Source organism: Tamandua tetradactyla, chromosome 2 (genome assembly GCF_023851605.1).
Source record: "Tamandua tetradactyla isolate mTamTet1 chromosome 2, mTamTet1.pri, whole genome shotgun sequence".
Taxonomy (NCBI): domain Eukaryota; kingdom Metazoa; phylum Chordata; class Mammalia; order Pilosa; family Myrmecophagidae; genus Tamandua; species Tamandua tetradactyla.
This window is the reverse complement of record NC_135328.1, coordinates 6,968,461-6,985,957: the sequence shown is the minus strand read 5'-3', so window position 1 is coordinate 6,985,957 and position 17,497 is coordinate 6,968,461. Positions and strand designations below refer to the sequence as shown.

The window sequence follows — 17,497 nt, the reverse complement described above, 5'->3', positions numbered from 1 at the left end:
AAACTGAAAAAAGAAAAGAAAACTCTAAAGGAAGCAGAAGAAAGGAAATAATAAAGATGAGAGAAATCAATAATAATGAAATAATAAAGGTAAGAGAAATCAATGTAATGAAAACACAAAAGAGAAAAATCTATGAAGGCGAAAGATGATTCTTTTTTTGGCATGGGCGGGCACCGGGCACTCTGCCACTGAGCCACTGTGGCCCCCCCAGATGATCCTTTTAAAAGATAAATAAAATTGTTAAATTCTAGCAAGACGGTAAAAAAAGAGAGAGATATAAAAATGATCAACAGAGGAATAGAAGTGAGGATATGACTAAGACCCCACAGACATCAACAGGACAATAGGGCTTCAGTTAACTCTACACATATTCATTCTGCAGTATAGTTGAAGTGGCCCAATTCCTCCTAAATCATGACCTATTAAAACACACCTAAGATGAAATAAATAACAAAAAAAGTACTAAAATTGCTAGGAAAATTGAACTTGTAATTTAAAACTTTTGGGGGAAGAAAAAGAAAAACTTCAGGCTGAGATTGATGCCATAGCTGTACAATCTCTTCCAGAAAATAGAAGAGGAAATGCTTCCAAAGTAATTTTATGAGATCCTCTTTGCCCTATTATTCAAACTAAACAAAGACAGTGCCCAAATCCCCACGAAACTATAGACTAATATTCCTCATAAACAGAGATGCAAAAATCCTCAAGAAAATGTTACAAATCGAATCCAGGAATAGTTAAAAGAATACAACATTATGATCAGCTCGTGTTTCTCTTAGGAGTACAAGCGATTCAGTATCTGAAAAGCAATAAATGCAATCTTAAATAGTCAAAAGAAGAAAAATCACATGATCGCATCAATTGATGTAGAAAAAGCATCTGAGGTAAAATTCAACATGATAATTTGAATTATGATGATTCAACATAAATTTTTCATGATAGCATTCCTATTAAAACTTTTAGCACGCTAGGAATAGAAGAGAACTTAACTTAATAAAGACTATCTACACAAAACCAAAGCTAACATAATAATTAATGGTAAAAGACTGAATGTGTTCCCTTAGGTTGGGAACAAGGCAAGGTATTACACCAATACTCTAACAAGTAATTTTATTCAACAACAAACTGGATGTCGATGCAATAATGTTAAAAAATAATGTGCTGCCAGTGCAATAATGTGAAAAAAAAGAAATGCATACAGATTGGAAAGGAAGAAAGAAAACTATTTACAGACATATATATGATTCTCTACATAGGAAATATCAAGAAAGCTACAAAAAATACCAGAATTAATAGGTGAGTTCAAGAAGGATTTGAATACAAGGTCCATACACAAAATCAACCATATATTTATAATGTAGCAATGTACAATTGGAAACCAAATTAAAAAAAATATTTGCAATAGCTCCAAAAAAGATAATGCTGAGGTATATATCTAACAAAACATGTATAGGAACTGTAAGCTAAAGACTATCAAATGCTGAAGAAAGCAATTGAGAAGCTCTAAATAAATGGAGAAACATACTGTGTTCATGGATTGGAAGATTCAATATAGAAAAATGTCAATTCTCCCCAATTGAATGAACACTTCAAAGAGAATATAAGAATAGCAAGTAAGCACATGAAAAGGTGTTCAGCATGAAATTTAGCTATTAGGAAAATTAAAACTACAGTGAGTTAACACCACATCCTATTTGAATTGCCAAGATATAAAAAGTACAATACCAGGTGTTGGCAAGGATGCAAAACAACTAGGTCTCTTGTAAGTTGCTAAAGGTGAATGAAAAATGGTGCAACCACTCAGGAGAAAATTAATTAAACATATGCTCATAATATGACCTAGGAATCCCACTCCTGGGTATTTATGCTAGAGAAATGAAAGCTTCTGTTCACACAAAAACCCAATACCAAAATGTTTCTAGCAGCTCAATTCATACTTGCCCAAATCTGAAACAACTCAACTGTCCTTCAAAGTAAGATCAGGTAAATACATTTTTTGCACATCCATACAATGGAAAGACTGAATAATGATACATGAATGAATCTCAAGGCATTATGCTGCATGGAAGACGCCAATCTCAGACTCTATTTACATGACATACCAGAAAAGGCCAAAGTATAGGGAGGGTGTAGATTGTGGTTACGAGGGGCTAGGAGTGGGGGGAAGGTGTGACAGTAAAGAGATAGGATAGCAAGAGGAAGCATTTCTGTATGATGGAACTCTTCTTTATTCTGATTCTGGTGATGGTTACATGAACCCATGATTGTATTAAAATTTACATAACTATCCCCCCCACCAAAAGTCAATTTTGCTCTAAAAATTAAAAAAAAATGAAATACTTTAAACAAAGTTGAAAAGCACAGACCATTTCCATAATGATCATCTCTCTAGTCAGGTGCAGCCATAAAAATCGTAATCATTCAGAATCTTAAATCATCAAAATAATGACCATATGGACATTCCCATCACGGTGTCTGCATGTTCTGAACAAGCCTAAAATGAAGGTCCTATAGATGATGTATTTAATAGAAAAATGCTAGAAATATAAAATAAAATGGTTGTCTCATTTTACTGTAATTTTCACTATTTGTCTTTTTTTTCCTTTTGGTAAACAGATTCATTTTGGAATTCAGCTTCCTTCAATACGGAGACGTCATACCTTCATTTCCCTGCCTTCCGGGGAGAGCTTAGTGCCGACGTGGCTTTCTTCTTTAAGACGACGGCTCCCTCTGGGGTGTTTGTGGAGAATCTGGGGATCACAGACTTTTTCAGGCTGGAACTGCGGGGTGAGTCTCCCGCCGTGGGTTAAGCCACTGACGCTCAGTCATTAGCCATCAACGCTTGAGCTGCTCTAATTCCTTGCCTGTTGCTCGGCTTCCTATACCAGTTGCATTTCTTTATTAAGTGTTAAATTCGAGGACTTTAAATAGCCGTTTGAAAGAGAGTAAAACAAAGATTCATGACATACACGATAATCTGTGCAAGTCACGTGCTACTTACAATTAATTCAAATTGTGTGCACTGAAGGTCAAATAGTTAATCGTTCACTAAATTCCAAAACAATTTGATTGAATTGACCGCTCATATTGTTTATACATTTACTCAAACCTTAATTTCTTAAGGTCAGAATTGCACGTACTTCTTTTTTTGGGGGGGGGGGGTGGTTGTGTGTGCATGGTTCGGGAATCCAACCTGGGTCTCCCACATGCAAGGCCGGCATTCTAACCACTAAGCTACCTGCGCGCCCTCACGTTGTTCTTTTTAAATCATATGCAGTGTTAAGCCACCTTCAAATAAAGTGGTTTATTTATGCGTATAAAACCAGATAATGTGTTAGCTTTCTCTTTGCAGGCGAATATCTCTACTCCGTAGGGTTTAGCAAGATGAATAATAAACTCTGAGGACGAATACATTAAAATTAGGTTTTTTTTTTCTTTTTCCCCTCCGGTATACAAATTTATTCCCCCTTCCTACCCCAGCTCAGTGTAACATTTTATGCACCAATGTCACTGTTTCCTTTTGTAATGAGCCGGTCATGATGCTTTTCTCATGTCTACTCGCAATTTTCCCACGTCCACTGGAGATTTTCTCCCGCGGAACTGACCTGAGCAGCGTCCCTCTGTCATCCTTCCAGCTCCCGCAGAAGTGACCTTTTCCTTTGACGTGGGGAACGGGCCCCGCGAGCTGACGGTGCGGTCACCCAGCCCCTTCAACGATGGCCGGTGGCACCACGTGCGGGCGGAGAGGAACGTCCGGGAGGCCTCGCTACGAGTGGACCTGCTCCCGCCCAGGACGCAGCCCGCGCCCCCCGACGGCCACATCCGCCTGCAGCTCCACAGCCAGCTCTTCGTGGGTGAGCGCTGCGGTGCTGGGTGCTGGGTGCTGGGTGCTAGGTGCATGCGCACTGGGCGTGCCGAGAGGGGCCGCGGGAAAGCCACAGCTGCGGGAGGACGGCGTGGCAGTTACAAGCAGCTGCTACCATTAGCCCCACTGACTAAAAGCTTCATATTAATAGCTCCTCCTATGGGTGTTATTGTCCCCACTTCACAGATGAGATGATGGAGGCTCAGGGAGGTCCAGAGACTTTTGTTGCAGAACCCATCTGGGAGAGAAATACAAACCTGTGTTTGGCTGATTCTCAAGGTTGCACTCAAATTTTGCAGGCGGTTTGCACATTCATTTCAGCTACTTCTTAGCAACACTGTTTATAAAATTATTAGCAGTTTTACCCACTTTGATTTGGCTGTCTGTGCATTTAAAGAACACACCTTTTAATTAGGGTGTGTATCCACCAGTGTCCCTCCAAAACAGTCCACTGAGAGAGCAGGTCCAAAGAAGCAGTGCGTTGGGTATTATCTACCAGCCTCCACCCTTCCCTGCCTTCTCCTGTTCTCTCATCACATGCTCTGTTTATAACTGGATTTTGCTCCTTTATTCTTGCCCTCCGTTCATTTAAAGATGATGGCTCTGGGTAATGGAAGCCTTCCTTTCAATTTGCTTGTTTATTGTTTTATTATTGTTTGCTTTCCCCAAAGGGAAGAAAAATATGTTTTGCTACATTGCTTTTCAAACAACTCTATTCTAATTTGAAAACTAAGCAGATTAAGGAAGTAGTTCTCATGTAGCCATTTCTCATGCATTTTAAAGTAAATAAGAATGCAGTCCTATTAAAAACTGATATAAATCACAAGTTATCACACAACTTACTCTGCTAGAGAGCACTACAGCACGCATATAGGGGTTAGTGCTAGCCAGTGCACTAAAGTTAGTGTGTGTGCGCGCATAACTCAGACCATAAAAATCCAGTTTTTATTAAGATGAGGTTTCACTTCAAATCATCAAACCACCCGACACTAAGAGCACACACATGGGTTAAATAAAGCAAATTTATTTTTTGATTTATACTCCTGAGGATTAATTAATAGAAAGCCAAGCAACAGGGTTAGCATGAATATTCACCTAAAATTAACATTCATCCCATTTAGATAATGTTTCTAAAACCTGTGAAACTAGTTGAAAATTAAAATTTGGAAGTCTTACCCCAGGAACATTCTATCACAGTCCCTAAAAATGAACCCAACGATCTGTGCTTTTTAACAAGTTCTTTAGGCAATTCCTGTTTCCTGACTACCTTATGGTCACATGAAGCATGCTAAAAGAAGAAGATAAGAGAGGGAGATATTATTTAGTTAATATTATACCACCATGTCCTAAGAGAGGCCTGGATGGAATAAGGCAGAACTCTGATGAAATCGTGTATTTTATTTTCACCCCTCTTGCTTTCTCTTCCATTTCATAACTTTAATATTGAGGACTCTTGTAAATAAGAAATTTGACTGCACATATATTTTTATATGGCAGAAATTTTGGACTTTTCTATGTAAACTTTATCATGCACTTCATTGTCTAATAAATTTAAAATTAAAAAAAAAATACCTGCAGGGGCCTTTATTTTGTTCTTTATCAAAGAGCAAATATAAAAAAGTTTCTAAAATCTTGAAGTCATTTTAGGACATATGCTTACCAAAGTCCACCTAAAAAAAAATCTTGCTGTCAGTGTTTTGTTCAGCGCTGTTGGATGATTCCTAACATTTGATCACAATCTATGTTTCCAAAGTATGTATGTTCACAAGACTTTGGCCTGTCTGGTGTTCTCCATAAGGCCTCAGTGAGGCGTGGGGCTGGGATCCCGAGTGGACCCGGGCGCGCGTTTCCACGCGCGGTGCTTCCCCTGCAGGCGGCACGGCCACCCGGCAGAGCGGCTTCCTGGGCTGCCTGCGCTCCCTGCAGCTGGACGGGCGCGCCCTGGACCTGGAAGAAAGAGCCACGCGGACGCCGGGCGTGGAGCCGGGCTGCCCGGGGCACTGCAGCAGCTACGGACACCTGTGTCGCCACGGGGGACGGTGCCGGGAGAAGCGCAGGGGGGTGGCTTGTGACTGCAGCCTCTCGGCCTACGCCGGGCCCTTCTGTGCCAGCGGTGAGTGGGGCCGGGGCGCGCGGGCCGGGGCGTGGAAGAACTCAAGGGCAGGGGACGGTTCTGGCGTTTGACGTTATAAGGGAAGAAGGAGACCATTCCATGCCATTATTTGAAACGGAATAATTTCTGTCCCAAATTCCTGCATTTAATTTAGAAGGACATATTAAGCTTGTGGCTCCTTCTTTAAATCTGGTATCAGTCCTCCGGATTTCTCAAAAGATTATTAGTGCAGCTGTAACCTTTAAATTCTACATTTATACTAGGGATTTAATTTTATGTACAGTAGGATGAAGATTTTGGAGCAATACTGAAATCTCTATTAAGTGTTACTCAGTTCTGGGTTATGGATATATGGGGCTTAGTTACCGTTTTAATCCAATTTTATTTTTAAATATTAAAGTTAATACCTCCATCCCCCCCCCCAAAAAAAATAAAAACCATAAAGCATGCCATTAGCATTTTCTCCCTGGGGATACTGAAGGATGCAAACATTCTTTAGGGACGCAAAGCAAGACCCTTGCTCTTACATGTTGCTAATAGAAGAAAAATGTGCCTCATTCCAGAGATTTCTGCATATTTTAGAACTGGCTCCTCAGTGATCTACAATTTTCAAGAACATTCCAATTACACCTTGGGTAAGAACTCCAGCTCCTTGGCCTCGTTGCTTCGTGAGGAGGTGACGCTGAACAGGGAAATGGTTACCCTGAGCTTCCGAACCACGGAAACCCCCAGCTTACTGCTGTATGTGAGCTCCTTCCAGGAGGAATACCTTTCAGTTGTCCTCGCCCACAACGGTACGTGTCTTTACGTAAGAGCAGGAAGGTTGAATGAGCGTAAGGGGCCCGTGTAGACCGGGGCCCTTTCAGTCTACGTGACAAACAGGGACTGGCATGCCCTCCACATCGCAGCTCATTGGAGTGGGTTGATCTTTCATTATAACCAAAATGTTTATCGCAGAAGCTCCCACTTCAGTGATTACATTAAGATGGCTTTCATCCATTGCACGTTTGATCTTTTTGGGTATTTGATGGGAAACCGCTTCTCATCGTGGCTAGGAGGCCTTTACTTCAGCACATGAATAATCTAAATCAGTTTTGCAGTTCATTTTGAAATAAAAGCTCTCATGTTACACACGTGGAAAATATTTCCTCCTCATTTAAAGCAAAGTAAAGATGTACGAACATGATATTGGAACAGTTAAACCACAGAAAAGCCAATTTCTATATGCATCAGATAAATATTTTTTTTTTACTAATCAGGGCTTGAAAAGTCAGTCATATCATAGTTACATGGAGAAGAAAATTGAAGTGAGAATCCCCAGCCAATGGCTGCCATGACTTTGCAGGTGTTCACAGTTGGAGAATAAAATCAAGTTTTAACCTTGCTTCATGGCAAGTGAGAGAAAAGATTTAATGTCTCAAAAAGCCTTGCATGTTCTCTGGCTAATGGCTCCATTTTAGGCAAAAATTTGTGGGGTGGGGGAACAGTGTGTGGATCGGGAGAAGTAGACAGTATAGCAGACCACTTATTTCTCTCTTTTACCCTTTTTTTCTTATTATGGCAGAACTTGTAAAAAGAATTCTGGTTGTGCAAAGAGAAAAAACAAATTAATTATGTAAATGTCTGCAATACATTAAAATGCATTAAAGTAAGTCACATTTAAAGAAGTTGTGCTTATAGAAAAGGAATGCTGATGCCATATTGCTTGAGGTTTTACTGCTTAATGATATGAATATCTTATTAATTTAGAGCCTAGTTCACATGCTTAATATGTTTAATTTTGTATGCTTGATTTAGGCTTTTTCCTTTAGTTGAGGAAAATGGAGGAATTTGGAGAAGAGACTGCTTATCGTAACCCATTTGTTCTCGACTTTTAAACTAATGTATCTGGACTCAGAATTCAACCCTAGATTAGCTTGTAAATGAGCGATCAGATCACTAATCCAGAAAAGTGAACACAAGCTGCACCCAACTAAATGCTCAGTAAATTCAAATTGTATCAAACCAAAAAATAAAATAAAATGTGCTTTAGAACCTGCATTGACAGTTTTTATAAAATTCTATTTTAGTTAAAAACGTCATTTTTTTTCCTTCTTTAGGTAGTTTGCAGATCAGGTACAAGCTGGACAGACATCACCAACCTGATGTTTTTACCTTTGATTTTAAAAACCTGGCTGATGGGCAGCTTCACCATGTCAAGATTAACCGAGATGGAGCAGTGGTCTTTGTAGAGGTAATGGAGAAATTCAGCAGCACAACATCAATTAAAATTGTGACTCTCTGAATGTATAACCTAAAGCAAAAATCTGATAATAAGTCGTAATAAAGGACATATGCATTCAGCAGTGTCATTCCGTAAGTCTTGATAGGACATAAAATGTCAATTTGTTTTCTTTGCTTTGTTTGTTTAACAGTAGGATTCTGTCAAATTTATTATTAATATTTGACCATTTAAAATGCCACGGTTTTACTCTACTTGGTAGGGAAATGTTGTCTGGTTTATCATGGTAACAACTGGTATAATCTATTAATTGATATTCCAGTAGAAAAGTCTTCCCATTAAATTAAAAAAGGAAAAAGAATGTGCTACAGCTATTTAAATGCATGTGAAAAAAAAACAAGATCTTTTTTATAATGGGAATACAATTTAACAAAAAAGAGTAATTAAATTATGCATTATCACTTGGTTTTGATGAATCACATTTATATATTGAATGTACAAAGAATATACTTTTCTGCTTCACGTAACACATTTTCTTTTGAAATAAGAAGTTCTAAGGTTTAAAATAGCTTGTTTCATCTGTGGATTGTACCCATTATAGAGTCTTACAACACTAAAAAAATTAGAGGAAAAGGGGTTGAGAGTAAGGTAGGGTGTGATTGTAGTATTATAGAAATGTTTCATAAACACTTGTCCCGTTTTTAAACCGTTATTTGTTTGAAGTTGGTTTATTTAACCTTTGTGATAGTAATAACATAAAGTTTATCTTTTTTTTTGTCTTTCTATGCTTTTCTTATCAAAATTGCTTGACATTTTGATGTTTACTTCCAATGGACCATTTAACAGGTTAACCAGAGTGCAAGGAGACAGGTCACCCTGTCATCAGGTACAGAATTCAACGCCATCAAATCCCTCACACTGGGGACAATTTTAGGTAAGTGGAAGGAGTGCTACCCCATGACATGAATCAGCAAACATAAGAAGTCTACATCATGCTGCCAGCAGCTCCTTGCCGTATTCATAATTTCACAGTGAGTGACAATCAAGGTACTCTACTCTTGCCTGAGTGCACATATAATTATGAGTAAGTACTGCCTGTAAGATGAGCAAGGATATTCCTTGAAAAATATTTCCACACTTTTCCTCTCACCTGGCAATCAAGCTTAATGGAACTTGGTATTTTTCTAACAATTCACAGAAGGCAAAATCAAAGTAGACATAAAGTTTATAAGTTATATATCAATCAGAAGGCACATGCAGAATTCATTTAATGATAAAACTAGATATGGGAAAGGAAGGAAAAGACTATTTTCTTTTAGCAAATGAATACCCATTATGTCCTGGATTCTGCTTTGCTGTGAGGTTTTGTAGGCTGAGTTCATTGCCCTTCCCCACTTTTGCAAAAGCACATCCTAAATATCCCGCAGGCATTCTTTATGGGAGCTAGTTGTTTTGATAAAAACAGCGAGTAAATGTAGACATTACTATTTTGGTGTCAAGCTCTATATGCCTTTATTTTTTTCCCTTGTCACCAAGAATTATAAAGAAATAGGGAGTAAAGTTTGAAAGATCCTTCTTTTCTTTTTGACCATATGTAAACTATAAACGCAATTGATATTTAGATGCTCTTTGGGGGAAAATTTTCTTGTGGCGTGGTTATTATTCCTGCTCGATATTATTCCTGTCTTAAACAACATGAATTTATTGGCTCAGTTTTGTGGGTGGGAGAAGTCCAAAACTGAGGCATCACCAAGGTGATGTTTGCTCCTCAAAGTGTGTTCTGTTCTGGAGCTGGCTGCTGGGGATGCTCGGGGTCCCCTCGTTTACATCCCTGCTTTGCATCCTGTGCCTTTGTCCTCATTCTGTTGACTTCTGGCCTCTGGCCCCTCCCAGAGCTTTTTTTTTCTCTGTTTGAACTTCCTCTACTTATAAAGGACTCCAGTAATCCAGATGTAGACCCAGACTCTTTCAGCTGGGTCGCACTCCAACCAAAATTAACATCTTCAAGAGATCCTCTTCACCATGGGTGTCCATGGCAGGAAGGTGGATTAAGAGTAAGAGCAGGTCTGAATCTGCACACCTACATCGCACGATAAGAAACCTGAGAAAGGGAGAGAAGGTGCATGAATGGTTGGTCAAGACATGTTGTGAAGCACAGCGACGAATAAAATGTGTGTGGTTTTGAAATAGTATGATGGGCAATGAATAGCACTGTGACTTCTTTTTGTTAAAACAGAGGAAGTGTTACAAATCATAATGCTCGCTCAGGGTTCTCTTGTGAATGGTATAGACGGATGAGCAGTTTAGAAGGTGCAGCCCAACTGAAAAGTTCCAAATTGGCCACGTGGTGTTCGTCTTGTACATTAAGCCATTTAAAGAAGGTCCTTGCATGCCTTGCTCTAAGAGTAAATGTAGGGTCAGTGTAGCTTGGAGAGGTGCTTCTGTTTTATAATCATGCCTTCAAAGTTGATAAAGAATCTCCCCCCTAATGAAAAGAGAGTTGGTGCTGTAGGTTCTTTCCTGGGATCATTTGTTTTAGTCTCAGCCCATCTGTGTGCAAACAATGGTTGCGCCAGTGGAAACAAGTGAAGGTGATAAACAGTTGTTTTGCACTCAGGGTTCGGAGGTGTTTACAGCTGCTGCAGTTTGCTGAGGCGGTGAATACCCTAATCGCTAATGAATTGGCTCTGTGACTTTGACGTGTTTCCTAGGCATTTCTGGACATGCAGGTTTTCATGACATTCGTAGACTTTTTTCTTCTCTTTAAAAGACTGGCGTTGTACAGGCAATCACAAAGAATTGGAAAACTAACAAAATGAAATACATTCCACCCTTCACACAAGTTTTAGCCATGAAACTGACTATATACCTTTTGATAGAGAAGATTATAAGATTCCTAAACACTCAAGGATATTGTTTAGTTTTAGAGACTCATAGGGTAGAAAGCAGTCCTTTGAAGTCAGTTCATCTATCCTATGTATATACTTCTTATTATCCAAGTAGAGAAAACCTTATTCCCTGTTTTACTCTATATTGTGGTCTAGTTTCTGCCCCCAGCTGATTGTAATTATCCTTTTGTTTTAGTTTCCTCCTTGCCAAGCAAATGCCATGCAATGGGTTGGCTTAAAAAACAGGACTTCATTAGCTCACAGTTTTGAGGCTGATGGAAGCTCAAACCAAGGCACCATCAAGGCGATGCTTTCTCCCCGAAGACTGGCATCTGGGGTGTCTGCCCATCATCCTTGGCCTTGGGCTCTTCTGCCCTCTGGTCAGCTTCTCGCTGAGCCCTCTGTGCTCTCTCCCTCCTTCTGCATTTCATTTCCCTTACAAAGAACTCCAGCAATAGGGTGAAGACGCATCGTGACTGAATTGGGTCATACCTTAACTGCAGTGGCCTCCTGAAAGCCCTGCTAACAATGGGTTCACACAACGGGAGTGGATTAAGTTTAAGAACATGTTTTTCTAGCGCGCAGACAGTTCTAAACCACACCTTCGTTTAAAGAGGGTAGTAATTCGCCATCCCCGTGGTTTCCAAGCCCTCAGAGCTGTCCTTCCATAGTGTAGAAGCAACCTGTGAATGGAGGGACTGTTCTTATCTGCCCCCAGTATGCTGACCCCTCCTTTAAGGCCACTTCAGATGTGATTTCATTAAAAAACAGACAAACAAACAGCAAAGACACACATAGAACTTCCAGCCCTCAGTTCCTTCAGTGTCTGACAGGAGAAATGAGGTATGTTCATAAATCTCTAATACACAAGGTAGAAAGTTAAAATCAGGAAGTGTCATACTGACATGGGAATTTCTTCAAAGACACAATTTAGCATCATATTTAATGTAGGGAAAGAAATATGCAATAGATTACGGAAAACTGTTGAGAAAGTGACCTGTATTCTATGGAGGGAATCTTATTAATCAATATGATTTTATTGTATACTTTTTTTTTACTTTCCTACAAGTTAACAGAGGATATAGCATGGAATTCAAGATGTTAATATTTTTATTAAAAAATAATATATTCAAAAGCATGCCTCTCAGACTATGAAAATTAAAGTTTAAATTCAGCAGTGACTTGCATAGCCAGAAGCAATTGAGTCTAATAAAATTATAAATATGCATTTCATCTGTACCTAGAGATATGCATCTTGATCAAAGACTAATAAAACTTTTCATGTTTAAGATAACTTTATTTTAGGATTGGCTCTCTTCTAATTCTGGTGCTATTTTCAGATCATTAGTAAATACAAGAAGACTACAACTTTGTTTTCAGATTTGGAGAGTATTGGATTAGTTTCATTTACCTATATTAAAATAAACCAACAAGATGGCCAAGAAAGGAGCTATTAATTTTCTGAAGAGAGTTTTGTATTTATGTCTCATTAGCCATTTTGGATCATTAAGTTAGCCATTTATTCAAAAATTGGGGGGAGACCAAATTTATTCTTATACTTCATTAGACAGTTTGAATATCTAGCACATTTGACTATCAACAAGACACACATTGTATCTGTCCTCTGAGTGTTCACAATGAAGTAGGGAAGACAGGTGAAAAATAGTGTTCATGCCTGATCTATATTTTACACTATTATTATTATTATCATTAACGATAACATGCTTTGGACAAAATGGTTCAGAATCACCTTCTGAATAATATGTTTTTGTTCTTAATGTTTCTCACTGGTCTGATTAGTGATGGCCACTAAGTTAAGTTTGTGTAGTTATTATAAGATAATTTTAATATGATCTTAGCATTAAATGCAAACCTGTCTTTTTTTTTTTGCATGGACAGGCACTGGGAATTGAACCCAGGTCTCTGGCATGGCCGGCGAGAACTCTGCCGCTGAGCCACTGTGGCCTGCCCTGTCAATTTTTAATTTCCTCTTTAGCCTGCACTCTGATCACTCTCATAGCCACATGGTGAGGGCTTTAAAGTATGGCAGCCCAGTAAGGTGACCTAGAATTTTTGTTAAGTTGTATTTCTCCAGAGACTTTTATATAACCAGTAATATGCTGAATTCTGCATATGTATGTTAAAAAAAAAACCTATGAAAATATCAAAACAAGACAGTAATCTACTTTGAAGTGAGGAGATAGAGCTGTACCTTTCTGTCTTGTCCCAGGGGGAGGAGACGCCAGTGGGCCACGCCAGTGGGCCACGCCAGTGGGTGAAGAGTTCATATCAATAAACCTTAGGAGGTCAGCTTTCTGCGTGAGGAAAGGGAAGTACACCAAAGATATGGCGGGTTCAAAGGGCACTCCATAGCCAATATACAGAGCATCTTGGCTAACTTTATTTGAGGAAGTTGCCTTCTGCAAAATGTAAGGAAATGTCATGAGAGACATAGGGTTTTAATACTAAAAGTGCTGATGACTTAGGTGGCATGTTAGCTTTTCGATGATGTGCCTGAGGAATTACCTGATTGTGAAGAAAGGGTACACAGCAGAAAGACAGAAGGATTATAAAATTTTTGAAATATGAATATATATGCAGAAATATTTAACAAAATAGTAGAAAACCAAATAAGCAACATGTAAAAATGATTTTAGACCATGGCTGACTAAGAGCCACCTAAGAAATTCAAAGTGGGGTCAGTAAACAAAAATCAATCCATATAATAACCATAACAATAGAATAAAGAAAGAAAAAGGCATGGTCATCTCAGTAGACACAGAAAAACCATTTCACAAACTCCAGCACCTTTCAAGATAAAAACACACAACAGGCTATGAATGGAAGAAATCTACTTCAAAGTGATAAAATGTATCTACAGAGAACCCACAGCTAACATCATATGTATACTGAAAGCTTCCCCACCTAAAATCAGAAACGAAACAGGGTTATTCACTCTTGCCACTTGGATTATGGTTGCAGTTCAAGATTTAGCCAGGGCTATTTCCCAAAAACAAATACTATCCAGATTGGAAAAGAAGAAGTGACATTATTTCTATTTGTAGACCATGTAATTGTGTAAGTAATCCCCCCAAAATTACTAAAGCTAGTAAATGAGTTCAGGAAATTTGCAGGATACAAAATCAATACACAAATATCAATTGTATTTCTATACACTAATAATGAAAAATTGAATTTAAGAATTCAGTACCATTGACAATAGCATAAAAAAGAATAAAGTAGTTTAAAAAAGAACCACAAGATATGTACACTGGAAACTATAAAAGGTTGTTGAAAAGAACTTTTGAAGATCTGTGTAAATAGGAAAGCATCCTGTGCTCATGGATTGGAAGATGATATTATAAAGGTGGAAATACTCCTCAGGTTGAGCCACAGATTCAGTGCAGTTTTTATGAACTACCAAATTACTATCTTTTGTAAAAATTGTCACATTATCCTAAAATTCATATTGAAACGCAAGGAATCTGAATAGCCAAAATGCTCTTGAAAAAGGAAAAAGTTGGAGGACTCACATTCCCCAATTTCAAAATTTACTAAAAAGCTTCGGTAATTAAGACTGTCTGGTTCTGGCAAAAGGATAGCTGTATAGAGCAATGGAATAGAATTAAAAATCCAGAATAAACCCTCATATTTATGTCAATTGACTTTTGCCTAAGGTGACATGACAACTCAATTGAGAACGAATAGTCTTCTATTCATTCAAGACAATAGTCTTGGTCTTTTCAAGAATGGTTCTGAGACGACTGGATATTAATATGTAAAATAATGAAATTGAACACCTACCTCACACCATATACAAAAATTAACTAAAATGGATCAAAGACCTAAATATAGGAGTTAAAACTGTAAAGTTCTGAGAGGAAAACATTGGTGTAGATCTTTGTAGCTTTAGATTAGGTGCTGGTTCCTAGCTAAAACAAAACAGCGCAGGAAAAAATAGATACATTGGACTTCATCAAAATTTTTTAAAAAATCTGTAGCACAAAGAACACACTCAAGAAAGCTAAAAGACAGTTCCACAGATTTCAAGAAAATATTTACAAATCATATATCTGATAAGGGACTTCTATGTAGAATATATAATGAATGCTTACAATTCACCAATAAAAAAATAACTCAAATGAAATGGAAATAGATCTAAACAGACATTTATCCAAACAGGATATATACATGGACAATAAGCATATGAAAAGATGCTCAGCGCCATTAGTCATTAGATAGCTCTGTAAATCAAAACCACAATGGTATACCAAATTCAAACCAGGTGCTGTAATCAAAAGACACGCAATAACAAGTGTTGCTGAGGATATGGAGAAATTGGAACCCTCATACAATGCTGGTGGAAATGTAAAATTGTACCCCCCCTTTGGAAAACAATTTGACAGTTCCTCAAAAGTTAAGCTGAGAATGACCCAGGCATTACACTCCTAGTTATATTCCCAAGAGAATTGAAAACATGTGTCCACACGAAAAGGTGCATACAAATGTTCATGGCGGTGCTTTTCATAATAGCCAAAAAGTTGAGACAACCCAAAGATCTCAGCAATGGGTGAATGTATAAACAAAATACAGTATATCCATAAAATGAAACATTATTCAGCCATACTACAACATGTGTGTTTGTTGAATGTCTGTCTTGTGGTCAACTTCTTTAGTTCATAAAAATGTTTTCAAGAATCATCTGTGCTGTTGTATGTAAAAGTATTTCATTCCTTTTCATTACCATGGGGTCTTTTATTGTATGAATATGACACAATTTGTTATTCTCATGTTGATGATCATTAGAATTGCTTATTGTTTTTGTCTCTTAACCTGCTATATTAATCTTTTAGTTCTATGTGCTTATACTATTTTTTATTCATTACCCTCACAATTGGAATTTGTATCTTTGACTTAATATAGATTATTTTAAATTCATAATTTTACCACTTACAAAAGTACATTAGAAATTCTTTAAACATTTTATTTTTTTTCACCCCCCATCATCCTTTGTGTTATGGTTGTCATGTGTTAGGTTTCTGTGTGCTATCCTTGCCATATTATTTTTTAGTTTTTGAATAGTCAATATTTATTTCTGTTTACCCACATATTTACATTTTTTGTTGCTCTTCAATGTTTCCTGCAATTCCAAGAACCTCCCTCTCTTTTTTGGGGGTGGGGTGGGGTGCATGGTCCGGGAATTGAACCCGGGGTCTCCTGCATAAAAGGTGACCATTCTACCAGTGAAGAACCACTCATTTTTGTTGTCAGATATTTGGTTTCTGATGAGAGCCTCAGAGAATCATTGGAAATGCTTCTTCTAATTGTTCTAGGGTTTTCTGTCAATATCTTTCAGAAGCAGTACTTGTGGTGGGCTGCTGAGAGCTCTTCACAATTTTTAATTCTTCGGTGCTTCCTTTTCTTTCCAGACCTTTAGTTTGTGTTTGTTCCTCAGAAGAGCATAAATTTCACTTGCTGGAGTGTACAATTTAAGTGATATGTTTTTAAGGTAACATTACCCAAAACTTGAGACAGTCGAAAATGCCTGTCTCCCTAGTTACTTGGAAATTTAACTCTTCCTTCAAGATTTCTTACCACAGAGATTTTTTAAATAAAGAGAAGGAAAGATGAAATCTGTTTTTATTTAAAGAGATTTAGAAGTTCTACTCACAGTTGCAACTGAAGTAAAATTAGCCTTAGCTCCTTAGCCTGCCCATTCCTAAGCCTTTACTTTGCTGCATGGCCACGCTCAAACCATGTTTCTCATCCTTTCTTCCTCAGAATTAAAGTGCACTTTTTCTCCCCCTCACTTTCTTTCATTGTACCTGTTTTCTCATGCTAGTAATTGATAAGACATTTTCACCCTGACATATGAATGACTGTTAATGGACATCCCTTCACCATTTTTTTTTCTTTTCTTTATCCTTAATGGGCAGAAAATTTTGAGCCCAAAGTTAAGAGCCTCCATGATGGAATTTCAGGAGTCAGCTGCTAGGGATGACATCAGTACACTCGTTGCCCCTCCAGGCACAGCTGCCATCTATTTGGATGCTGATCTTGTGTGGTTGTGTGGACTCACTTATGAGAAGTGGTGGGTTTGGCCATCATATTTTGCCTTCACTCCCAGTTCCAGCCTATATTTATGCTCCTGAATCCAGGAGTTGTAGGGTCAGTCTAATAGGTGGGAGGGGGGCAGGAAAGTATGAATGAGAGTTGTTGTGTGGTTTTTACGTTTGGGACCAAGGAGAGAATAGGGTGGGAATCTGAAAGCTATGGAAACTGGGGAAAGCTTGACTATCAGGGAAATCTGGACTCCCAAAGAAATGGTCAACATTGCCCAGCATGACCATGTCTGCTCTGCCCCTCGTGGAGCTGAAAGGGAGCCAAATCATCGTCCCACATTCCCTCTA

General features: G+C 38.3%; 1 protein-coding gene across 2 annotated transcripts in view; it reads left to right on the top strand.

The window, feature by feature from the left end:
- Positions 1–17,497, top strand: part of LOC143658906 (contactin-associated protein-like 3) — a 156,091-nt gene that overhangs the window by 118,795 nt on the left and 19,799 nt on the right. For both annotated transcript variants that reach the window (XM_077131326.1, XM_077131318.1), the window contains exons 14-19: positions 2,617–2,787; positions 3,636–3,854; positions 5,739–5,978; positions 6,542–6,772; positions 8,078–8,211; positions 9,046–9,133. In XM_077131326.1, coding sequence (XP_076987441.1) covers positions 2,617–2,787; positions 3,636–3,854; positions 5,739–5,978; positions 6,542–6,772; positions 8,078–8,211; positions 9,046–9,133 — 1,083 coding nt within the window. The remainder of the gene's footprint in view (positions 1–2,616; positions 2,788–3,635; positions 3,855–5,738; positions 5,979–6,541; positions 6,773–8,077; positions 8,212–9,045; positions 9,134–17,497) is intronic.